Source organism: Fopius arisanus, unplaced genomic scaffold, assembly GCF_000806365.1.
Source record: "Fopius arisanus strain USDA-PBARC FA_bdor unplaced genomic scaffold, ASM80636v1 scaffold00058, whole genome shotgun sequence".
Classification (NCBI taxonomy): Eukaryota; Metazoa; Arthropoda; class Insecta; order Hymenoptera; family Braconidae; genus Fopius; species Fopius arisanus.
This window is the reverse complement of record NW_011887797.1, coordinates 705302-731905: the sequence shown is the minus strand read 5'-3', so window position 1 is coordinate 731905 and position 26604 is coordinate 705302. Positions and strand designations below refer to the sequence as shown.

At 34.7% G+C, this 26604-nt stretch overlaps 2 protein-coding genes across 2 annotated transcripts; both read right to left on the bottom strand.

Annotated features, from left to right (window-relative positions):
• Positions 1-65: 65 nt before the first annotated feature.
• On the bottom strand, positions 66-21359 carry LOC105268558 (uncharacterized). Its single transcript, XM_011308222.1, has 22 exons — positions 20443-21359; positions 19610-19770; positions 18342-18418; positions 18151-18260; positions 17674-17888; positions 17439-17547; positions 17030-17124; positions 16851-16914; positions 16660-16735; positions 15252-15383; positions 14677-14782; positions 14384-14612; positions 14153-14290; positions 4991-5064; positions 4791-4917; positions 3748-4013; positions 3564-3678; positions 2708-2763; positions 2507-2632; positions 1907-2236; positions 1064-1442; positions 66-983 (listed from the first exon to the last, which is right to left on the bottom strand). Exons 1-22 carry the CDS (start codon positions 20464-20466, stop codon positions 720-722), a joined length of 3273 nt encoding a protein of 1090 aa, XP_011306524.1. The 5' UTR covers positions 20467-21359; the 3' UTR covers positions 66-719.
• Positions 21360-22526: 1167 nt separating this feature from the next.
• Positions 22527-26119, bottom strand: LOC105268544 (protein OPI10 homolog). The gene is made up of 3 exons (XM_011308201.1): positions 25697-26119; positions 25078-25207; positions 22527-24904 (listed from the first exon to the last, which is right to left on the bottom strand). The coding sequence occupies exons 1-3, from the start codon at positions 25724-25726 to the stop codon at positions 24459-24461; spliced, it is 606 nt and encodes a 201-aa protein (XP_011306503.1). The 5' UTR covers positions 25727-26119; the 3' UTR covers positions 22527-24458.
• Between the last annotated feature and the right edge of the window lie 485 nt (positions 26120-26604).

The window sequence follows — 26604 nt, the reverse complement described above, 5'->3', positions numbered from 1 at the left end:
AATCCCAGCGGAGAATTGATTGTCTGTTTTAATTGCATCCTAGGGTTAACCATTTCTACGTAATTAATCTGGAGGATAGTTTTTTATTGATCAACCACCGTATTGACATTATCATTCGATTAATTTATGTTTCACCGATTCTCCAATAGTTTTATTAAAGAAGAATTAGAATGATGTTTGAATGTTTAGGTCCATGATAAACGTAAAGAAATGAATTTTTCCATTACAAACACGTTTTTATATGTTTAACTGTTTTGGAAACAATTTTTGGGCAAGTCAAAGGTAGTTAAACCTTTGGTAAAATTGACGTTAACTTCGGGTTTAAATTTTCGATTGCTGAAATTAATTTTGAGCTAATGGGAAATTTCAATAGGCAGTGGTCTAGGTATGCGGTTTGTGGTAGAATATCATGCAGAACAAACAAACAACAAATGTTTCATTAAGAGTCATCTTATCTTGGTCTATTCGTGGCTGAATAAAAATTATTCAGCGCTTAGCGAAGGGTAACCGTAAAAATTTCTCAGGAACACAACGCTTAACATTATTTAATATTACATTAACTTAACAAACAACGCACCGAAAACGCCGCTTGATGTTTTTTCAAGGAAATGATCTTCTGAACCTAGAGTGTAGATTGAGTAGGGGGTTGTGGAATTCAGTTAAAAGTAACTTCGTATTTTTTATTTATGAGAGAACTCATAACCGTTAACATCGAATTTCTATTCCGATTTTGGATGCGCCCATTCCGGAAATTGGTGAAGATTGAAGACGTAGGTTCCCCAGGTGCTGAAAGTTGAAACAGCAATGAGCAGAGTAATGACACTAGGTCCAATACCTGCGATGATGAAGTCTTTCGTTTTGATGCGACCTGCCGCACTTGCAATGGCATTTGGAGGTGTCCCAACAGGGAGATGAAATGAAAATGAACAGCAGAGAGCAGCTGGTAGCATTAATTTCAAGGGATGAATCTGAATAGCTACGCACTGCAACAATTAAACAAAATTACAATGGCACCATTATTGGAATGTCTCAATATCATAGGAACGAGTGTATTAATATTTACCATCTCTGCCAATACTGGCAGTATAATATTGGCAACAGCAACATTTGCCGTAAGTTCTGTGACGGTTTCCGCGAATATACAAACAATCAAGAGTATCATTATTTCATTGAGTCCTTTGAGTCCAGAGAGCGATTCACCAAGCATTGTTGATAACCCAGAATCGGTACTTCCAGTAGCAATAGCAAAGCCACCACCGAGAACGAACAAGAGGCTCCAGTGCATTCTTTCATTTATTATCTTCCATGTAATTAAAGCTGGCGCCGGCTTTGTTGGCCGTTTTGTTGGATCTTTATCGAAAGCTTTTAAGAAGTCCAATTTTGAGGGAATGATGAAGAGGAGAATCGTAAGGCCGATTGCAGCTGTTGAGTCTTTAACTGGTCTAAAATAGGAAGCAACCATTCTTGTAATTAGTATAGAGTAAAAAACAATTATTTTAATTAGTCTACGTTTATGAACTCATGCGAATTTTTACTATTTGTTCCATTAATGTATTACTAAGTATTATTTAGTATTATTTGAGCTTAGTGTTCGAGATTATCCGAGAGTTTACGAGTATTTAGTTTAACAGGGTAAAAAAAGTGAGTTTTTATGGGATGGATTTTTCATGATGAACTGGTAGCTTTGATTGATGTCAATCGAAGTTTTCGAGAAATACCTAAGAATTGTGTAGCTCGTGCAATTTTTTTAATAGAAAAATCTCAAGTTCAAATCTGGGTTTACGAAAAAACTAGTCAAAGGAGAGAGAAAGTCTCAGAAATTTGCATTAATTTTGATTTGAGTCTGAGATTGATCTATTGGGGCCCTAATTTTAATTATTAGTCAATGGTGAATAAAATTTCTTACAAGTCTGTAATGTACGAGGGCCATCCCCTAACAAATCCGGGTTCCCTAAAGAACCATAGTAGTACTACACCAATGAACAAAAAGCCCACTATTGTTTCATACCACGTAATTGGTCCCAATTCTTTATATTTCTGCTCAATCACTGATGCAGCAACCTTTTCACCTTGAGCCCCAATATTTATGGCTTTTGCGTCTTCACTAGTTGGCCTGAAGAGGCCCATGTACATTATTTGTAGCCATAACCATGTGAGAAGACCCATGAGGAGCATCGCCGGCACTGCATATAGCATCCAAGAAGCGAAATTTATACCTGGGCTCTCTTTAAATCGTCTATAAGAAAGAAAGTTTCTATTATTTGACAATACAAATCCTAATTTTAATATAAAGAAAAGCAAATCGATCTCGAATTATCTCGAATGACCGTAAGGATAATGTCGTGACTAAATCTCAAACATTTCGAATGAACACGCGTGCGGAGCACGTGCGGGCGATCTCATCAATGAAAAATTTGATTCTGTCACTCAAGGAGAGAAATATTACATTTCTGCCGGGTCCATTCGTTTGTCTCCATCAGAGAAGAATTAAATGCTACCCACTTACTCTTCATAAATTCCTTTAAGAGTCAAGTTTGTTCCACTCCCAACAAGTGTGCCTATTCCACCTATACTAGAAGCATAAGCAGCAGACAAGTAATAAACCATAGTTGTGTGAGTCGGTTGCTTGGGTCTGAAAACCATATTTTTTAGAATAATTGTCTTTATGGATTTTTATTTAGTGTTATTAGTTTATTTTATAATTCACCTGTCTGGACCTTCCTCTGTAGAGTTGTCCGCTTCGAACATACGTCCAAGCCCTTGCTAATTATTTAGGACAGAGAAAAATTGTATAAGTTAATAAGTTCGGGTATGGGATATACAGAAAAAATTTTTTCCGCTCCATTATCATATCAAAAGGAAATGACAATTCGAGATACGCATGGGATATATTTGTAGAATTGTTTTTTAATTTTCTAAGAATAGTGCATAGTTGAATAATCAGTTCATCATCAAAAAAATTAAGTCCTGAGAATTTCTCATTGGATGCGGCACCAATACAACACACACCGAAATGCATCACATACACGCACAAGTCATTGAGCAATGTTATCAAACCGAAGTACCGCGCTAGTCAAAGTCGGTAGTCAGTACTCTAATTTGACTTATGATGTACTCACAGAACTGCCTTAACAAAGCTCCATTAAGTGCATACTATTTTTTAATTTTAATCTTGCAGTTATCTCCATATGAATTCAATAAGATGATGAATTTTCCATTAAGTTTAGACAGTACTGCTCACCCCCGAAAAATGGATTCTTCGATCCTGAGGCGTAAGGCAAGTAATTGGAATGAATGGAGTCAGTGTTTGAAGCAATTTTACTGATAGCTCCTTTTAATGCTTATTTTATATCGCTTTGAGTCGAATGAGACTATGTGGCGATTGATCAGGACTTTTTAAAGCTGGTTAGATTTCACCATTCTACCCGACCAGGAATCGAACCTGGATCCTTTGTGAGGCAACGACCTTAACCACTACGCCATGTCACCGGGCTACTGATAGCTTCGTGATACTATCAAAATATGCGGATCACTATCATCTATAATATATGTATTAATATTACCGTCTCAAGTTCTACGAGAACAGTCTCCATGATTGGAATCATCATAGCAGTCGCCGCTGTATTTGAGATCCACATAGAGATGAACATGGTCACACAGAATAATCCCAAACTCAATCTGCAGAATTCAATTTTGTTGATGAATTTTGGAGTGAAACAAATTCAATACTTTGTCGTATCAACTCACTTTCTATGACTGCAGCCTATTGTTTTGATGATCAACAGTGCTACTCGCATATGAAGTCCTGAATTTTCTATAACTACCGCGATTATGAGGCTTCCAAAGAACATCATTGTTGTATCGTTCATGTAACAATCAGCTGTTCTTGACGTACTAAGAATGCACATTAATGGATAAAGAACTACTGGAATCATGCCAGTAATGGGTAATGGAAGAACTTCTGTTACCCAAAACATAGCCATCAGACTAACAACATATAGACATCTGTACATCTGGAATAATAAAAAAATGTTCTCCTCAATGAAAAATAATTTTTCATCATGTTTCCATGATGGGAACTTAATAATCATTCTATGGAGTTTTATTAATACTAATATCGGACTAGAACAAATAATTTTCAATACAGATTTCCAAAGACTACTCGCTGATTTTCGCAGTAGGTAAAGATGTGGATTTTAAAGCATAGAGAGCCAAATAATACAGAAAGACGAAGAAAAATCAGTGAAATACTGAAAATAGCCCAGATAGAAACTAGCAAGTGGCCCAAACTTGGTTTGAGAGCAGTCCAACCTTGGCAAGTTTTGGGTCAAAACAGGTATCCCACGTGTTAAACATCGTTTATATAATCAGAGTCGTAACTTACGATTCCAAGCCCCGAAATTTCTTTGTTTGTAAATATTTTACGCTCTCAATTTAGTGGTGTACTCGATTCCAGATATCATAAATTACATTCCAGAACACCTATTTTACAGGTAAATTTTTCAATAGGAGAATTTGAAAACCGTTTGTCTCTTGGATCTTCAAAGGTTATTTCTTTTGTTTTTGCATCCAGTGACCCCACATTTTTATGACTTCCGAAAGGAATTTTTGTATATTTTGAGCAATGAAATATTGCTTATTCGTCATTTGGAGTTGAAAAATTTGAAATATGAAAACAGCTCTGATATCTTTCATATCAGTCATTAATAAAAGAGAAGATTAAAAGATAAGATACCGAGAATAAACATATTTTAATGTGTGTCATTTTTGTATCAACTAATTGTTTTTACCTCTCCGTCATTAAAAATCACCAAAGGAAGAAGTGCAATTGGCCATATTATTAGCACAAGAGTTCTCCAATATATGAAGATAAATCTGCCAAGAAGTCCTATAAAACTGATATCTTTTACGAAGGGTCTAGAAAAAAAACAGTGAATTTTAATACTTGCAAACATCAAAACAATGAAGAAATATTTTCATTTTTCCTCACACTCTAGTGTTTTCATCTCTTCCAGTATCCATATTTATTTTGGTATCCATCTCACTGCGTAACATACTCACAAATCACTGAAACAGACAACGAACTTTCGACGTAATCACAAACACCTTAACATTCTTCCCAGGTTCTATTTTCGAATAATATAATTAGTGATGCGCGAAATAAAACTGTTAATTTACCAAACTATGGCAATATTTCGGTAACAATCTAGCCACCACAAGTTTCTCTTGTTTTGTAAAAATTACAATGCGGTGACCTTCGGATGTCATAAACAGCATCAGCAAAAGCAGTGCAAATGAATGATGCAGGTCTACGATAAAACTGAATAAATTTCGTTAAGGTAGTCAACAACATCAATATTACAATTAGTTAAGAATGTAAATAGTTGTTGGCTAACAGCGGCAACGAGGCCCGATAGAAATTTACACTATGGTACACTAAACATAAGTTTTTACTTCCATGGGTACCCCCACTCCACGTAGTCACCACTTGTAGCTATTTCCCCCACTCCTCAAATCAGGGAAAATAGTTATGCTAACTTCATTACACAGGCTACAGCCTTACTAATCTAGTACCCCATTGCTAGCAACTCGTGAAAACTGAAACCACTGAAAATTTCTAGCATTAACCCCATATTTACCCTGTGTTTTCAGTACCATTTATCTCTAGGTAGTGAACGTTGATCGAAGTTGATAATGTTTCTAATGTTCTTTTGAATATGATGAGTATTCATTCATTGATGATTGCGTTTGTTATTATTGAACCAGGCGAAAGTCCCAAAAATTCTAAATAATTCAAGAGGTTTCGTGTATGATCGATATTTGAATTCTGCGCGCGTGCATTGTCCTTGAGATATGTTGCCATAGCTTTCAGTTGCGCGTGCAGAAAATACGGTCAGTCGTTAACTTCCATTTTTCAGATTTAATGCAAATGATTCATTTAATCGTCGTGAAAATTATACCGTTTATCGGTTACGATAATATTTATTGACCCACGAAATTTTTTCAGTAACCTTGTATTAATTCCCATAAAAGGACGGGTTAATGGTGGATTAAATAAAAATTAATTACTAACAATTTCCAAAGTCATTGAAATATCTTACGTAGGATTTTCACTAAATTCGTATATTTCCTTGTACCTCCCAAAATTTCGGGATAACTCCTTAAGCTTGACACAGCAAGCTCGGACTAAGCCTGACACAACTGTTCAACCGAGATTGACTTATCATATAATGAGTAATCTTGGATTACCTGGCTATAATCAATCAATTGTTTTTCATGAATACGTCAAAAATTTGTCTACAATCATTGATAGATGTGACTGAAATAAATTAGTTAATTAAAAATTGATCGGTTCGGGAAGAATTCATTGAACGAACTCAATGAGAACATTCACAACAATGTGAATATGAAGTCATTCAAAAATCATATATCTGTGTGGGCCATTAAGAAGTATGTGTAGAGATAAAAAAAAGATATTTCGAAAGCCAGTGATAGACGAAAATTTTCTTTTATATATATATTATCAAAATCGCTCGTCTGAATGAAAAATGTTAGAAAATTGTGAAAAAAATGCAGGAAATGGCTCTTGACATATATCTAATCAAGGTTAATGACTGGCTGATTTCACATGATATACCTCACATAATCTATCTAATGTAGGGTGATAAAATGATGCTTCCTCACTTATAACGCATAATTGTGGGTTTTCAAACGACGTAGTTGATATGTCATTCAGGCCTTGCAACGATCTACCTTAGTAAAACTCAAATCGAATTTTTGGGAAAAAATCACCATCTGATAAACCTGACTGTGTCATTTTGGGACCTATTCGATGAAGTTCCTTATAAATAAACGTCTCTAATATAATTCAGTGTATTGTTCTCAGTGCAATGACTTATTCAAAGCGGAATCGATGCCCTCAACAGACTAAAGAGTTCAATGTTAGCGTCTCAAAACCTCTGAAAGTTGATCATTCTCATAAACATATTTTTAGAGAAAATTCTCTGTGAACCGATTGATGTAGAAAACTTGAGTTAACATCGACAATAAGAAACCATTCTGAGTATTTTTCAATGAGCTCTACGTGTCTCATCCAATTTGAAAACTCCAATTATCAATAACCTTTTTCAATTGAACTATATTATCAGTTATTACACGTGATTTTGTTTCCTCCGTATGACATTATCAATTAAATCAAAGTTTACCTGCATTTGAGTTGCTGTGACAGTTGCTGTTAATTAATTGACATTGAATTATAGCTATGCTTATGGAGCTGGTTTAATTTCCGAAACCGGGTAACAATTCACAAACCATAATCGATATGAGATTGCCTAATCCGTTTAAAACTAGGCGAATTGCTTTCAAGTACGGTATCTGATATTATTCATTAATATTTTCATACGGAAGGTCAATGTTTACTGGCGTTGAGTTTATTCCTGAGAGAATAGGAACACAGCTTGCAAGCGAGCGGTGGAACAGGCCAAATGTCGAGTACGTCTGATCAAGTACTGTGGGACTTTCAGTTGACTCGAATCATATTCTTTGGCCCCTTCCCTATTCCCCGGCAACCCTACCATCCCACGCTGACGTCTCCTGTTAATAATCATGAAGACGATACAGAAAAAATATGATTCTCCAACAATCATTCCTACATTGAGAAAAAACATTTCTTTTGCCAAGAATTATTTCTACAAGTTAATCTCACCATTACTGTGTAGTCTCAAATAATCTCACAACATTTGTTATTGTATATTCTCTTGTGGTTAGTAAATATTATTGGTTAAAGACATTTGTTTTTCCCAGTGTATTTTTCCACTGAACAACTATAACTTTTGAGTAACATAAATTTTATCCCTTAGCTACATGATTAGAGGAAAAATTTGAGAAAAACTACAAAATTTTATGCTATCAGGTAATGATGTAAGTATTTCTTGTTGATGAAGAATCCCGAAGATATAAAGAATGCCGATCTCTTCATGGATTCCTAAACCTTGACGTAAAAGAATTTTAATTTAGTCTTTCTCCAATTCATTTGACCGAATTTTAATCGTTATGTGATAGAAACACTTGTCGTTGAAGAGCCCGTTTTTTTCTACTCGTCTAATATTTATTTTGCATGTGATTACATACTAAAATAAAAAAATAAATCTAACAATGGGGTTAATTTGTAATCAGCCTAGTTACATTGTTCAATGACGCGCATGCGCCAATTGCAGGATGCATTCCATTCTGCGGGAAGATGAAGTTAGTGTTGCTACAATAGATGTAGCATAAAACGTACGTAATGTATGAAATAATCATTCAGCTGCATTCGAATTATTTTTGATTGTTGCTATAGTTTCGTGTCCCTCGCGGTGCGTTCATTATGGGATCATCCTTATGTGTTCTGATTATAAGCCTTGTTCTTGAATTATCCTCCATTGTCGTAACAAAAAATCTATGTAACAATAGATAGATATAACAATTGTTTCGCAAATATTTATTAATAATTCACTTAACAGGTTTTGAAATACGTTATTCAGTCAAAAAATATTCGTATTTGCTAGAGTCTATCAGCTAGACAACATGAGAGCCTTTTTTATTCTATAAAATTATTATTCTCATTGGAGATTTTCATTGTAATTGTCATCATGATGATGTATGAATTCACGTAATTATTATAATTATATGATCATGCTTTTTTAAAATTATTATAATTATATAATCATGCTTTTTTACAATTATTATAATTATATAATCATGCTTTTTTACACATCCTAATATAGAAATCAATCTCGAAATATCTCGAATGACCGTAAGGATAAGCCCCGTAAGACGAAACCGACCCGCCACTATGACGTAGCAAAATTTGGAAAAATTCAAAAATGTCAAAAATTCAAAAAATCGCGAAAATTCGCGGATTATCGCAGAAATTGATGGAGACTGCAAATTATTGGACAAATTTTACCTCGGGACCGTGAGGGGGGGGGGGGGCAACATTTGGAAACCTCAAACCTCAAACATTTCCAGTAAATACGCGGGCTGAGCGATTACAATGTAAATGTGGACAATATTATAAATATTGGATTATGGATATCGAAATAAATAAACACTTGGAGAATTTTTAAGACTGACAATTATTATTTCAATATTATAAGACTCTAGACAGTTAAGAGGTACTTTACTGAACGAAGACTTACAACCAACTAACTAAAGATTACTAGTAAGGCCCACATTGCACTCCTCTCCAAAGGGTAATATAATTTCTCCTTCCATTCTCAACCCTTGGATTTTTCTCTTTCTTGACCCTCTCTGGTCGCCAGATGTATTTTTGGAAAAACCCGCAATGAGAAAGTCCCTCCGGGACTTTCCCCTTTTTTTATAACATAAAGGGAAGGTCCCATAGCAACAAAGAAATAAACATTTCCTAAATCCGGAAATATAAAAACTCTAGAAGAGTGAATTTTGAACTCGGGGAAAACCCCCAAATCCAACAATAAATATAAATAAATATAAATAAATATATATAAATATATAATAAATATATAAATATATAATATAAATAAATATATATAAATTAGTCTTAGATAAAATTCGGCGCGCATCATGATTAAATTTGTTAGAATACTTTTCAAGCCTTATGACATAAATTACTATTTGATTTCAGAGAAATATCGAGCGATTGCCAGTATTTCTTTTGCATTACTATTGTTGGGTATTGGAGTACCCCTTTGGTGGCATACGACCGCAGTGACCCGAGTGGCTCTTCCTTATTCCGGAATTGCAGATTTATCCAACCTTGATATAAAAATCCTTTGTGAAATTACGGTTGCATCATCGTCAAAAAACCGAGCGGAATTATTAGGAAAGGAAATTAGCCAGGAATTCGAAAAATCTGGTGAGTTTGCATCGAACAAAAATGTGATAATTTAATAAATCTACTTTTATCTTAGTTATTATTTACTCTCTTTAACCGATTATTAGCTTTTTTCGTTAATTAATCCGAAAGATCAGGGGTCGAGGGTTTAATTAAGACTCGCTTAATTCGATAAAAAATAGGCGTGACTTATCTATGACTGTTAGCGTTTTGATTTTCTTCGTCCAGCGCTTCGAAGGTGTGGAGGGAGTGATCCTCATATATTTAGTAACATGTTTAACAGATCCTCCTGGAGGGAGTACCTTTACCCTGGGTGTCACCCTTTTCTCCCTGGCAAGCCGAAATGACTGATTCCGAATCAAGTATCTCCAAATTTGAGGAGTTTACTTCTTTGTAGATTCTTTCAGAAACTAAATCAAGACTGAGTCGATTTTGAATTATTGCTTGATCCTTCGATGCTTATTTAAAACTTTTAATTTATGTCATTAGCTTTCGCGAGTGAATCCTTTAGGATTATGGAATTGCTCTGAAAAAATACCGGGGCTTCATGATTCCTTCTTCTTTTAGGATTTTTAAAAAAATTACTTAAATTGTCAAACATAATCTAATGTGTAGTGTATTTTCAGAATTATACGAGATTAATTTCAATTACAAAATAATATCAAGTGAGATCATAAGATCGGCATTTACGTTGCATGATCATGAGAAAATCGCCAGCGGGTTCAACGTTGGTGAGGGGAAGCTGTTATTATTAGAAGCGCCGAATCTCAGCGAAGTATTGGTTGGCTCCAATCGAAGTGTCTTTTTCCCGTCTGAAACAAGTAAAACAATTTGACAGCATTAATGTTTCGATATTAATGTTCACTTCCATTCAATTGTTCAACTTTCATGTTATCCTCTTAGTCTCTAATTACTTGCCGTTGAATATAAATGAAAAGAAATAATAACCGGAATTTAATTTGCAAAACAGGTGGTCTCAAATTAGCACAAATATTGTCCAAAATACTCTTGAGAGATAAATCTCTAGAATTAACGCGAAACGCTTTGACAGACCCCACGAAATACAGTTTAGATGAAGAAAATCGTAGGAGATTTCCAGCAAGTCCAGCGTATGACGTACTTCTCAGCGTAATAAATCCAGATCCTGAGAAGCAAAAAGTCAACTGGGATCTTCTGAAAATTGCTGAAGGTTTTACCATTGTTTAATCAAATAATTTTCTCACTCATTTAATAGGATTATGCTTTCTCTTTTAGATTTTTTGGAGCCTTTTCTAAATCATCTAGCCCCAGTGGCAAATTTCTCAGTCAAGTCTCAGTGGCTGTATTTGATACCATTCGACGTTAGGCCGAAACAATTACTTGATGACAGCCGCTTGGGACACCATTACGCCTTACCAGAAGATGTCCTACCTCAATTGATAACTCCGTTAGAGAAGAAAATTGGTAAGCTAATTGGCTTTCTTCTTTTAAGACAACGAGATCGTCTGGATTAATGCGAAATGTTGAAGATTCGGGTCGGTTTCTGAAACTGGTAACATGAGATTTACTTGATAACAATTAGATATGCAATTCACCAAAATCTTTAAATTCAGCTTCTCAGGTGAGTCTCCACTCCTGTATCAACTTGGTCATATACATGGTACCCTGTGAAAATGCGCCAATTTATATTTACACACGAAAAGGTTACCGATCAAAATCATCGGACAATTTGGAAGCATTTTTATCTCCTCGATGGGGTGGAGTTATAATGTCGAATCCAGAATTTGACGCGTGTAAAGCATTACAAGAGAATGAGTCTCTTGAAGTCAATAGTAGTCCTGCAACAATTATGGGAGTATTCTTGGCACAACTGAGGCTCTTGTTGGGCATCCCAGATCCAGTAAGTCCACTCGTCATAAAATTAAAACAAATTGATAATATGGCCTTTTATTGTAGGAAAACACAATTCTAGGGGTTCAAGTGGCCCCTCTTATCAATTCCAAACCCAGAGAATGGGAATTGGATGCTTTGTTTCGTGTTCGTGCCATTGAACAATTGACATCCGCAAAACTAACTTTGCAATCATTAGCTCAGCTGTTAGAAGAAATCAGTAATATCGTTATTACAAACACTGTTGGTAATAGGATAAATACCGCTCTTAAGCTCATACATCAATCGGCAGAAGAACTGAAACGAGGACGACTGACTGAAGGATTTCTACTTAGCAAAGATGCATTTATAATTGCCGAAGCTGCTTTTACGGATCCTTCCTTATTAGCACTTTTGTACTTTCCTGAAGATCAAAAGTAAGACTCTTTTTCTTCAACTTCCAATTCCTCTTTTGTTTTGTTTTCTTTATTAACACGGGATTATTCGACATTCATTTCAAATCTTTGAGATTTAACCACGACGGGTCGAGGTGACGGGTCGGTTTTGTCTTTCCGATCTTACTCTTACGTTCAGTCAAGATATTTCGAGATATTTCGAGATCAATTCCCTCTTGTCTTTTTATATTACGATTAGGATAATAGTAAAATTTGAAAATACACATTTCTTTTTATTTTTTAACAAAAATTTGTTTATGAAACTGCAATAGCACTTTTCAATTGTGTTGTTTGCTTTGAATTTTACAGGTATGCTGTCTACATTCCTTTATTCCTACCTGTTATGATACCAGTACTTCTCTCGTTGAAGAAAATCAAGCATTACTACTTCCCCGGGAGTTTGGGGCAGACTTGTATTAATACAGTTTCCACTATTTCCCACTAGCCGAAAACAATAAGAACAAATTGAAGGAATGTTTGATATCTTTTCATAAATTATTTGCATCAGAGGTGTTGAAAGCAAAATATAGAATAAGAAATAATGGCCATTTTATATTTATTATATATTTAAAAACGTGTTCACCGAAGACACACGTCGCGGAAATTTCTGACACAAATCTAAAGCAAAAAAATAATAAAAAAATGCAAAGCAAAAACCATTTTATTCGTCGCTTATTCCTCACGACAGGTAGTTATAAGGATCTGGGAGAATAGAAAAATTCCGTTTTGTTTTCTCAAGTCATTATTAATTTATTTTATGTTCCCATTGTTTTTTCCTGTTAAAAATTTCATTGACAAAAAAAAAGAAAGTATGGAAAAACTTAATCGGAATCAGTTATGTGTTGAATATAAGAAGTAAACCAATTCCGCCATCCACGCCGATCGACAATACTTCAAGCTCTCACTCTCTCGTATTCTCTTTTACCATTTTAATAATTGATGAATTATTATTAGCGTGTTAGGAGACGGCTAAAATGAATATATACATTCGTATTAAATCAATCCTCAATTAGTTATAAAAAAGGGTATTACAAAAGAGTGAGACGTTAAGGATGGGGATTCGTCTTCCCATCAATTTTTAAAGTCTTCTTGATTTATCGTGGATTGTCGATTAGTTCGATGCGATAAATATACCGTTTCTGAGTTATATTATTGTTCAATGAAATTAAATGAAGAAAACTCTAGGAAAATGGTACCCCGAGATGTGAAAGTTACCGAGTCATTCCGTATAAGCTTTAAAAACGGTATATTTCAACGCTCCAACAGTCGGCAAAAAATCTGCAAAAAAAATCATAGGGATGAGGGAGATAGCAATCCATCCTTAAGTTACATCAAACTTTGAAAACAGCCAACTTGAGAACCTCTCTCTATGCTTCAAGGCCTTGCTTTTGATTTTCAAAAACTCAGGAACAAAATAGAGGGCCTTAGTATAAAAGAGGTAACATTTATTATGAATTCCCCTTGTTCCAGTCTTTCCACTCAACCGAAAAGATTTTTCTGAGAGCAAAAGAAAATTACAAAAAAAACCCTAATCCTGACATTCAAACCAATTTATAAATTGACGCTTTCAATCCTTCCACCCATTCAACCAACTAATTAAATACTTAAGAACGATAGTTGTTACATGTTTTCCCAGATCTGATAAGGGGAGTTTAAAAAATCAATGCCATAGAAACAAATAGCAACAATGTTAAATTATCCGTAAAATACAATAAAATTTAAAAATTATTGAAAAAATAAACTTGAAAGAAATAAACATTTAAAATGTACAAAATCAATAAAAGATGATGGTCCTCATCTCGTTAAAAGAAGTCGCGTCCTAATAGTGCAGTGGAGGGAGGCAGTTGATGAATGAAGTAAGTCGGAGTAAAAATAAATTATTCGTCGAATATTTCTGATTCGTAAAAAAAAAAAATTAATAATGATTTTTTTTTCTCAAGAGAAGAAAAAAAAAATGATGAAGGTAAATGAAAATAGATTTTCGTTCCCTTCAGCAGGAACTTTGAACTAGCTGTATCGCATGTTGCAGAGCATCTGCGATATTCTGAAATACAGGTACACCTTCGCGCGTCGCATAATCTGACAGGTACATTCTACCCCGATTGTAATCCTTCACGGCTTGCTCAGTTAGCTAGAAAAAAAATATTAACGATGAAACTAAAATGAAATTCTTCAAAGTAGATGCATATCTGTCACTCACTACAAATCTATCATCTTCAATTACCTGTTCACCAGAGACTACACAACTTTCCGGCATAAGTTGTATGCATAGAACCAACTTAGCGTGAAGCCCAATTGAGTAAGCTGCCAATGCCGCGATGGCGATGCCCCGCGAGTGTTGAGGCATTATCAGTAGAATAACACGTGACCTTTTCATATGTTGTAACTCTTGAGGTAATTGTCTCACTGTGTACTCGTTCATATGTGGACGATGCAACGTCAGACCCTTTGACCTATTTTAATTATACATCAAAATCTTATACATTTCTTTCACTTTCCTCAACACTTATTACTTACTTTATTAACGGTACGGCTGATGACTCCAACCAAAGCAGATCCTTACCAACTAGGCCAATGTATAAGTCTCTTTTGTCTGATTCAAGTACCAATGAATGCGTCCAATCTGATTTGAAAAATCATCGATCTCATTATGCATTGTTTATATTCCATAAATAATTATCATCATTTTTTCTCAATATTATTATTAGTCTTATCGGAAATTTACTACGATTTTCGTGCAGCTCTCACGGAATAAATATATATACTAATATTTATATGTGATTGAATGTACCAGGAATATATGGCTATATATACACAGAATTTTGTATGATGTATATGGATCCAGTGCTTAAGAGATCTATTGCAAAATAGAATAAAAAACAGCTAATAGCTGTTCATTTTCGTCAAAAATCATCAGCATAAACTTAGAAATTTTCAACTATTTGTGAAATATCATCCACAAAATGTGGTTTGTAAACTTTCGTTTTTTTGTATTAAAATACCTAAAAATTGATTAAAGGGATGTACAAAAGCTCCATGAAGGAATTTCGTAGCCTTCCTAGATAATATACTCCATACTGAAGGTATCTCACTTTCACAGTGTGTTCCATTGGCTTTGGGGCGTCTCCATTCACCGGCAAGTAGACAGAACTGCTCGAAATTGATACATTGTTCAGATGGATCTTCCTTTGACGCTAAATGCCTCACTAAATTTTCATGGGTCTCTGTAAAAATTGCAACAGAACAAAACCGAATTTATACTACGGAATTTTCAAGTATATAGAAACTGAAAAGGAAGAAGAATACAGTAATGAGATATCACCTTACTAAAAAATATAATTAATTAATCCGTCATTTTTTTAACTGAGTGTTGGAATAACACTTTCGAAAAATATTGAGTTTTTGCACATCGATGAATTCGGAATCTCAGTGGCTAGGTGCGAGCCTAGTGTTCTGAAGGATTCGATTCGCCGTTGAATAAAATTTCTCACAGGCACCGGTGAGCGGGAGGTTTCTAACAGAGCAACGGCCTGTATCGAAATGGTTTTTCCTGTGGTTTCCCATGTCACTCCTATGTTCTAAAGGAGAGTGAATACGGTACAGTGTAGGATCCACAGCCGCATGCATACGGTTGGACAGGGCCAATTAGCCAGAGAGAGGGCGGAAAGGGCCGGGATATAAGAAAAAAAAAAGAATTCGGTTGATATTAACAAGATTAACTGTTACCGAATGGCGCTGTTCAATTAAAAGCAATTGAATATTCGTTAATAGTTACCGAACGATTCAGTTGAGCGTTGGCATGTTCAGCGAAATGACCATTCGGCAACAGTTACTGGATCTTTAATTGACCTGAAAAACAGATTGTTCCCTCATGATTAATCATGATTTGGAATAATTATAGGAAAGTAGGATGTGTACAACATGGTACCGATCCTCACGCGGAGGATTAAATTCCAGTAAAGATTAGAAGAGTCAAAATCTTGCGGACACCAAGGGAGGCTGTAAATTATTGGACAAATTGCGTCTGAGATGGGCGGGAGGGGACCGGGAAAATTTTGAAAATTCAAAAAATTTTAAAAGACCATTACTTTCAAGGGTAAGATCCGTAAGACGAAACCGACTCGCCACCACGACGTCGTGGCTAAATCTCAAACATTTCGAATAAATGCGCGTGTGGGGCACACGCGGACTGTCGTGTAGTAATATAAAATAAGTAAGAAAGAAAGAAAGAAAGAAAGAAAGAAAGAGAGGAATAGGAAAATAAGCGTCAAAAGAACGAGTCCATTCGGAGGCCAACTGCTAATTCAATCACAACAATATATATCATCAGTATATCGTCAGAAATCTATACACGTAAAGTGACGGCATGGAAAAGAAATTAGAATGATTTGTATAAACTTCAAAGTATTTATAAATTTATAAATGAACATTTGTAGAAATGACTTGTTTGGTTGCGTTAATTCATTCGGCGATACATAGTAAGCCCTTTGTTCGTATTACCTGATTTATTCACGATACTGAGAAACTCCGAAACGGAAATATTGCAATTGGCATATGACTGCATAGCAATCCGGACCTGAAAAGATCCGTAAAATGACAAAAATCAATAACTACTTTACATTATAGATTAAACAATCTCCAATAGAGAGTAAGGAATTGGAAAGAGAATATTTTTTTCGCTGCTTACTCACATCCCTCAAACGGATGCAACCTGTATCATTTGTATCAATGGAGCGGAATATTTCCCGCAGTGTTCTGAAAAAAAAAATGAAATGCGTACATGTTTATCCAAACGGCAAGGACAATAGTGCCCAGTGTCAGGAACGAAATGCAAAAAAACAATTCGAGATATACTGATACAAATACATACATTATATCAATTCCATTTTGAGTGGGAGAAATCCGTGTGGACTTCATACCGTCCTCTTGATTCAAATCTTGAACGTTAATAGCTTCACGTAGAATCTTTAAAAAACCATATAATCTATTTTCAATTTTTTTCTGCCAAAAGCTTTCTTTTCACGTCGAGACCACTAATTTTCCGACATTTCTACTGGATAATAATAAAATTTAGCAAACAACAAATAGAATATTCTGGTCTCACATTGATATGACATACTGATGAGTTAATTATACCATGTTCCAGTAAAAATGTTTCAGTAGACAGGGTAAAAATTTCAGTATAATCCAGTGACAGGATGGATAAGGTTATTATTGATAATTAATTGAATAAATTGACCAATACCATTAATAATGACTAAAATTAAAATGAGGACTACCTTAGATGTGCCATTGAGAGCCCCAGATACGTTTTCAAAGATAGGTATTCTCTGTCTCTCCATAAAATACTCAAGTACCGATAGCCCATTCATTAAATCATAATATTCCCTGAAAACATATATTATTAATTAAGAAGTTTCCGTCCCTCCATTTTCCACAGCACAACACAACATCAAGGACAGTTTCCATTTTTCATCTCCCGATATTATGAATTACGTCATCGCTTCAACTTACTGTGCCGAAATAGTTTCACCTAATATTGTTTGTCCCTGCCGATATGGATAAACCACTAGGACCAGAGAATCGGTTCTTGTAGCTGCCAATTGTGCTGCTTCTATTATACTAGCAGTATTCCGCGTTTGATTATCTATTACAAAGAGTAAAACACGTGCGTTTTGTTTCGCTTCATACTCTTGAGCTATTAACTCCGGTCCCCACTGCGAGACTTGCTAGAAAGCAAAAACTCAATTAGAATTATACTATAATTGCCTCATTTTCGAACAATAAAACCCATGACTCATAATTAATCCGAAGAATTATTGATGATTATTACTATTATTCGCATTTCTAAAAATCGAAGGATTCATCTTATAAGAATTTATTTCAGAAATTGTTGACAAACGAGGCTAGTTTGAACTGCTAATTTCACGTTTCGTTATTTTTTCGTTAAAGCTGCTATTTAATAGGTAATATATTTTTCAGAAAATTTACTGGATTATAATAGGTAATGCCAAGTCTCTGGAGAGTTGGTATGGCTATTTCTGACCTCCATGTAGTGGGATTACAGGATCCCCCCAAGAATACCTCATATGCCATTCTCTCTGCAATATGTAAAAAGAATATTATGTAGCAAAGCAGGAAAAAATATGAAAGATCTAAAGATTATTCTATTAAATACTAACTTGGGATAATTTTATGATTATTATCCTTTCCATCACAGTGTAACGAATGAGAGGTGCTCATAGGAACAGCTGCTCTGCTTTGAACAAAAAAAAACAATTAATCCGCAATGAGGCGTTATTGAGTCATGAAAATAATCATTAATTGACGTTTGAATTAAATTCTGATCATTCTTATAATTTTGCACGTGGATTTGATATTACAATACAAACTTTACTAGTATCTTTACAAATTACAAATTGCAATTAAAATAATTAAAAAGAATCTCTAGAAACTATCAGTTTTCAAACGATAATACAACGCAATAATGGACTCATCATGTAAATAGTAGCAAAAAACGTACTTTGAAATATCAAATCCTTTTGCAATAAGACACAGGACGTCGCGTTTCGGCATCCTAACAACTTTCCAACATTAAGTTGGTGTACTCGTGCTGTATATCCCCTAAAAAATAAATGGTCAGCCTGAAATAACGATAAAATACACTGATTATATGATAAGTTTTAGTAAACGTGCAAATTAATAGCCATGTAAAACAGTTAATTATAGAATAACTCTGCATAAATATTATCAAGATAATAATAAGATAACCAAAGAGTTTTTTGTAGCTCAATTGCTATTTCAGATCTAAATGTATAAATTTCAGGATGAGAACAACATCGGAAATATAAAATCAATGATTAGAAAATGTTTTGAGACCTAAACTTAGAACTTATTTTATTCATAGAAAATATGCGAATATAAATGATGATGGCACGTAATAAAATGAAATAATATAGACTACCGGGGCATAAATTTCGTTTCCGACGAATACGGAAGCTCGAAATACTCTTGGTTCCGCCTGTTACGGTCATTGGTCAAAAACAAAATTTGTGCTATTGAACTTTAATGCTGACTGCGGGAGAAGCGTACGTGCCGAAATCCCATTTTTGCTTCTAAAGTGTATATACTATTTTGTATCATAATTGTACGGTGTAATTAAATTTTTCTTGTAAATGCGAAACTAAGAACGTGGGTTATGTTATTAGGAGAATAATGAAAAACAAGGAAAATCTGGGGAATAAAATCAGCCACATTTCTTTGCGTGAAGATAGGACAAAAATCAATGTGCCTATATTGAGATTTTGAACGTTTATAAGAGTCAAAAGACAACAATAATAAAGAATACAAACTTCATTGCCGACTTCATTGAGGATCTTTAGGAAGTATGAAATAAAAGGAGCAACTAGAAATGAGATAACTTAGTAAAATAAAAACAGAAAATAATTACCCTCTTCCGCACAATTGTGCAAGTTTTTTCGTGAATTCGCCCAAATCACCAATCATTATAGAGCGATGAGGACTGTTCGCAGAGCAGTCCTCTACGCGTGTCAGCATTTCACGCCGCCAATCCCAGGATAAATCTAACTGCATCACGTATATCCGATTTGCCTGTGGAACATTGTCAACAAGCAAAGAAAAAAAATATTAAATACGAAACATCTAGTCATGATTAATAAATCAATTTTCAAGCGGAATTAAGCACGTGGCACGTGGTAAAGCCATTGACGTTGCGAGATGACAAATAAATGACAAAGACAAAAGTGGAACAGCAATATATGGTAAATGCCGGGTAAAAAACAAAGTAGGAAAACAAATCAGTGATAAAGCGATTAAAGTATGCCGCTTGAATTTAAGTATTCATTCAACTCAACTGACACAAAATTGGAGTCCGGCAATTTGGGTGGACCTTGACAGAAACTGACGAGAACCTTGCCCCCATTATTTCATAAAGAGTATTTAAAAACTGTGGTTCAAGATTTTTCCACTTGTTCCGCCGAAAAAAAAAAACCAAAAATGTTAAGCCTTCCTGCTATCAACAAAAAAAAAAAAATGTTCGCATCAAGAAAAAATTGAGAAAATATAAACCCACCATGCAATCAGTGGAATAATTGTAATAACTTGGTAGAACAATATTTCATAATGTTCCCTCTTATAAATTGAATTGAACTAACAAAACGGTATATCGTTGGAGAATGTCAACCAGAGCTAAGTCGTTCATTGGCCCTGATCACATCCAAACGACGATATAGCATGATATAGCATTAACGCCCATCAACTAACCTTGGCAGGGCCTCGATGCTGCATATATACATACAAACTGTAAACACTGTCATCGATAACAAACTTCCTTTTACTCCTTCCATCTTAAAAAAACACTGTCATAATTAACGAACGAGTCAAAACTGCAAACTCCAACTTGCTTCCAATCAAATCCTACTGTTTTTTCTTTTCAACATTTTTATCCATCGCAATCTCTTTGAATTCAAACAATATATATTACTGTTTTACAGTTAACAAAACATCACGATTCACAATAAAATAAGTTGAATTGTTTGTATGAGTTGCCACCGCAAAATCATCAACGACTGTGTAAGCTCTGCGTACTCCCGCTATTGCTCATACTTATTTATACACACCGTTATATTTAAATGAAAACACCAACACCAACACACGGCGTTGTACTGCTGCACAGTACTCTCCTAACCATCCAAAATTCATCGCCTCTTTCCACCAATCCACATCAACGGACTCCTAAGAAATGTTAAAAAAAAACATTTCTACCACTAAAAACTCATACGAACAAAACTTGATGTTTTAACTTCCACATGGATTTACGCAATTCTCTCAATAAAATTCACCGGATCAAATATTTTGCGAATGTGATTGACAAAAGAATTGACACACAGGAAAATGTGTGAAAACAAGAGTGACAGGATTGAGTGTTACATTCAGTGTCTTTTATAAACGATCCCCCCACACTGTCACTCATTTATAATAGTCCACACAATTCAACAACTTTCCCCTCTCCATTCCATCGACCGATAATGTACATACACATCTAGAAACTGAGTGAATACCCTCTCCTTCCGTATTTTAAATATTCTCATCCAACCTCTCGGTGAATTCGTACATTAAAGTCTTTCAAATACGAAACCTTCAAGAAACAGATACATTGCGCCAAATTTCATTATAAATCCCTAAAATTTATCAGTGAAATGGATGAAAAATCAGAGTAAAAAGTATATAAAAAAAAATCTGGATATATATATATATATTTCCATATAAACTCACTTCATTGATTTCGCACGCTTACAGAGATGACTTCCTTGATTAAATATATATGTTTCTTGATAGTATGAAATTGACTACTGCAAAGGTAACGACATTTTCACACTCCAAGAGAAAGGAGAGGGAGATGGAAAGAAAGGAGAGACAGATAGAATCAAGTGGAAGGGAGTATGAGAGTTTACAAGAGGAGGGAGGCGGAACAAGTTGAAGAGAAGAAGGAAGAATAAGAAATAAAAAAAAAAGTAATATAGTGAGGGTTTTCAAGTTTAACGTGTGCGTCTTGGGAGTCGCACACACACCGAATACACTGCGGGGAATGACGTAAACCTCCAACAATGAAGCGTGATGTCACACAGAGTGGTAGATCGCTGTTCCTTCATACAACCACAAGCTTTTAACCCCCACCTCGTTTCCTTGCTAAAAAACATTCGGATTTATTTCCCTCTCACTTGCACTTCTAGCATATATTCAGTGGTGGTAAAGAAGTGCAAGAGGGCGTTCGTAGTCGACTACGTTGACGGGAGTGGGACAGAATGTTGTGTACCCTAACCCGTCGAAACGGCCTCCCGCTTCTTTGATCAAATATGGTATTGGAAGTTTGACGCTAAATTGCGAGTAATTCTTTTCATCATCAGCCACTTTTATTTTAAACAATCTTCTATGGAAAACAGCTTTCATGGTTTTGGGACCATTTCATTTGTTTATTTAACCATCGTAATGAAGTCGTTCCAGCGTAAGAAAGAAAAAATAAATTATACAATTGTTTTCGCAGTTAAATTTATAGATTCTGAAGCATTCCTCTTTCCATTCTTCGCATATACCGAATAGAGATTATTTGTAAACTTCGACCAAACGATTGTATATTTTTGAATAATTGTTTTTGCAACTTTGAAATAAAGTCCAATTCAAAAAGGACATATCATTGTTTGTATTAGGTTTGTGTGAAATACTTAACGAATGAATTTTCCGATAATAAATTGATACTATTGAAATTTATAACCTTCAGAATATTACTCTCTTCTGATAGCATACGTAATCCATTGTCTGAAAATATCGGAATGGAGTGAGTAATTGTTCTCCGTAAAAAGTAAAAATCATTTTTTTTTCCGCTGCGATGACATGTGTTCAGTGGAATGAGATTAAATCTTATATTCCGTAATATTGACAGCCATAAATGTTATAATATTACGTATTTTATTTTTTTTTGCATTGAAAATGTGTTCACCATCAACCAGCAAATTCAAAAGTTGCGATGAAAATTGATTACAGATCATGACATTTTATGTTCATAAATTAATAATGTTTATTTTGTGTCTACCTTATTTATAGAATAGTAAAGTATTAAGTGCTTACAAATTATTCGATATATTGAATGTCGAGGGAAATTCAGATTTCATTTACTATTAAAGGTTTTTTAAATGAAAAATGGACGTGCAGATACTGAGATAAGAAAATACGCAATATTTTCAAATATTGAAGAGAGCGGGACAGATATATGTATGAAGCATGTAACGACATAAAATGCGTGGTGGTTGACTTGCTTGCCTCATTCTCGTTTCTTGTCGGCCAGTTGACTATTTCTATATAAGGAAGCAGGACCACGTTCGATATGATTTGTAAGCAGTTTAAAAGCTCAAAGTATATTATCCGAAAGGCGTACACTATTTGGCATTTCAGTGAGTAGCAGCAACTGGAGCTGCTGTAATTGGCCAGTTACAATAAATATATCAAATTATTAAGTATACACTAAAGTTTTTGACTATTTTACTTCCTGGTAGGATAACGTAAGCTGCATTTTAATAAGTTCCAATCGTAAATTGTGGTGACGCGATGATCGGACGATTCAAATTCAGCGTTTTTGATGCTATATAAAATGTAATTACTAGACCTCTCCCTACAGTACATATTTTCCCATTCATATCCCTATTTTCCATTTCATAAAATCGAAGAAAAGGACTCCTAGCAACTTTACTTTTTTTTGTCTCTCCTATTGAATCTCCGGTGTGGGACTACACGCTCTAACGGTTGAAACACTTGAAAGCACTAGTCACTACTAGTAAGAAAGAGAGTTGATATGAACGAACAATTAGTTTAAATTATCCCCCCACAAATATCATTTGTTTATCCGTGTATTTTTATCATAACGATATCTTTGCATTGCCTCGTTTCATTTTTTCAATTAACCTCATACGTTATTAATGATGGAGTTAGCGTAAAAAATGATCGAATTGAAAATTGTACAACTTAATTTCCGTTCCTTCATTGTTAACTGTTGAATTTGAATCACCATATTACCTCAATTTTATTTTCGGAAAAAAATTCTGAATATGTGAAAAATTCATTTTCAGAATGATTTTACAGGAAAAAGGTCTGGACGAAGGTTTCGTTTTCGCGACTGAGATGTTGTATCAATATCTTTGCTTACTTTATACTACTTATCTGCTTTGTACATTTTTAAATCTCTCCTAAAAAAGTAATGATTTTGTACACAAAATTATGTTTTTTATGTCTTTATTACACTGAGAAAAACAATTACTTTTACCACGTAAGTTCACTAACTGCAAAAAAGTCACCCATTTTCAATTGTAAATGTTTAGATTTATTTATATACTTGTCGTACGTACGGTTTATGGTACTCAAGGAAAATTAACAATGGAAATATCTTTCAGATTTTCTCACAATTCTAGATTTTTCCGTGAAATGAGTGGCATTAGCATCTAAACTTAGAAATATGTATTTCGACACTTTCCAAATTTTCTGGACACGGCCGCTGATTTCAGAATTATTCATTAATTTCAACGCCATTCTAGGAGGATGAGGAACATAATGGTGGACTATATATATACAAGAAAATTTACGGCAGTTGAGTATAAAAACAACAGACCTATGAATTTGAGCAAATTGCAATTTGACTAACGCGTGCTGAATTTGCATTATAGAACCGTTTAGTAATCAACGCATAAATAATATAAAATGAAGATGAGTACAGAAAATACTGAACGATGTTATTACAATTGTCTCCAAAAATTTGGATTTTGTTGTAATCTACGTTCGAACTTCTCATACCACCCTTTGACCGAGGAAAGAGGTACGAAATTTTCGGTGGGATTGGGTACCATTTGAGATTGTGTCACAGAAAAACTGGAAATATAATTACAAAAATTCATTAGCATTTTCTGAGCAAATTCTATGGCGGAGCTGGTAGTGGCATTCATAGCAGCCTCCGAGACTGCATTTGCTTGAAGTTCGATGGAATTCAATGGTTCGATGGATATCCCAATTTGTGCAACATGAGAGATCGTTCCAATGCCAAAAATTCCAGAATTTGTATTCTCAAATTCGTGATTTTTCTTTAGATTCAGAATCTTGAAAATTGCTGAGGGCTTGAGATTCGAAATGTACCCAAGGAACTGCCAGTTTGGAGGGGCGTTTGGGTCTGGCCAACTGAAATATACTAACAACAAAAAAATTAATTGTCAAAGTCATATTTATTTACTCTAATATCTGTTAAACGGAGAGGCATCATTGCCATGCTTATTTCAACTTTGGCATAACTATCCCATTTCCTCTCGTTTTTTTCAATACAGTGGAGTTTTATTGTATCATTTAATGTTTCATTAACCATACCTGCGCCTCCAGTTCCTTCGGGAAACGGAATAGTCCCGGTTAAAAATACGACAATATGATTCACGTTATCTGCATCAGGAACGTTTATCAAGAATTGATTTACATTAATCTGTGGAATATTCGTTTCCACCTGAAAGAAAAAACAAAATAGAACAGGAAGTTAAATATATTGCATAAGTATGGCTAATGGCTAAGTTAGCTTGGGAAAATATTCAGAGCCGCTTGCACCGGGTAGTGCGAACAATTTTCAGTTCGATCGTCTCAATAAGAAATCGTTAATGGCAAGGAATTTATATAATTATATTAATTTATCAATCGGTGAGATGAGTTAGTGGACAGTTAAACTATTATGTTCGTGATTTTTTGTTACTAAATTTGTTAGCAAAAAGCAACGCATAAAATTAATTATTTATTAATTCGAGAATCCAATCATTCCTTTTTATTATCGATTCTCATTGAAGGCATTAATATTTTGAGTGCTATTCATTAACATTCTAGTGATTAAATCTTGAAATATTCAAACAAAAAATATAAAATGAAGTGGTTTGGAGAAGTAGGAGAAATTTTGGAGATATTGACACGAAATGTTTCGCAAGTGTAAATTGATTATTGCACTCACCAAACGACCAGACACTATAATTCCAAACATCTTATAACCTTTAACAATATCTAGAATGAGTAATCATGAAAAAACTAATTATTATCTAAAGTCAGTCAAAACACGTGTTTAGTGTGGCATGTAGGTGAAATTTCTAGTGTTAAGATCACGTATTCCCTTTCGTCAGGAAGGAAAACTCATGTTAAACGGGACAAAACCGGTAATCGTAATTTCTAAGGTGATGATAGATGCTGGATTTATTTCGGTGGAGTCAAATCTCAGTGACACTGAGTCCACTGGATTGAGTTTCGTTAGACGTGCAGGTTATGCATTGGACTTGCATTCTCCCGTCACTAATCTACAAAACCTAGGGAACACGCGTTACTCGCTAATTGTATAGGACCTGCTCGGTTCACTACGTGTACTACCCTATTCTAAAGAGGATTGACCAAAGTAGAGGCTCAGTTCTGGTTGTTTGAGTGACCCCAGAGGCATCGTAGTAGCCGACCCCATAAGAGGGAGGGCGCCTCACGCAACGCTGGGGTATCTGTCATCAGTTATCAATCCGACTTAGCGACTTTTCATTAATATCCCTCCAGCTTCCCTTTTAATAACTCTGAGCTCTTTGATGCCTCAGATTCCACTGACTGGAATTTTTGACGAGCTGATTTCAAAGCCTCCGACTGCTAATTATTTGTGTTTCAACGAATTAACAGTTATTAAAAATATCTTCACAAATTTGTCAGTGATGTTTACTTGATTTACTTCAATAATAATTTAATATCGTACTTACCGTTTTGGGCGGAGATATAAAGTACGACGTAAATTTAAGGCCCAGATGGATTATCTGGAAAATATAATTTACTCCGAAATTTGGACTGCTAGTTACTCCGGAAATTAATCGTTTTTTCCAATAATTGTTAGCTAGC

Bases quoted from the DNA above. Each gene is read 5' to 3' on its own strand.
- LOC105268558 (XM_011308222.1), bottom strand. From the start codon at position 20,466: ATGCAGCATCGAGGCCCTGCCAAG. The intron at 18,419-19,609 runs GTAATTATTTTC...TTTTGTTCAAAG, and splicing joins GCACAATTGTGCGGAAGAGG to CAGAGCAGCTGTTCCTATGA. The intron at 17,889-18,150 runs GTAAATTTTCTG...TTTGCTTTCTAG, and splicing joins GCATTACCTATTATAATCCA to CAAGTCTCGCAGTGGGGACC.
- LOC105268544 (XM_011308201.1), bottom strand. From the start codon at position 25,726: ATGTTTGGAATTATAGTGTCTGGTCGTTTG. The intron at 25,208-25,696 runs GTGAGTGCAATA...TTTTTCTTTCAG, and splicing joins TTATAGTGTCTGGTCGTTTG to GTGGAAACGAATATTCCACA. The intron at 24,905-25,077 runs GTATGGTTAATG...TTTTGTTGTTAG, and splicing joins CGAAGGAACTGGAGGCGCAG to TATATTTCAGTTGGCCAGAC.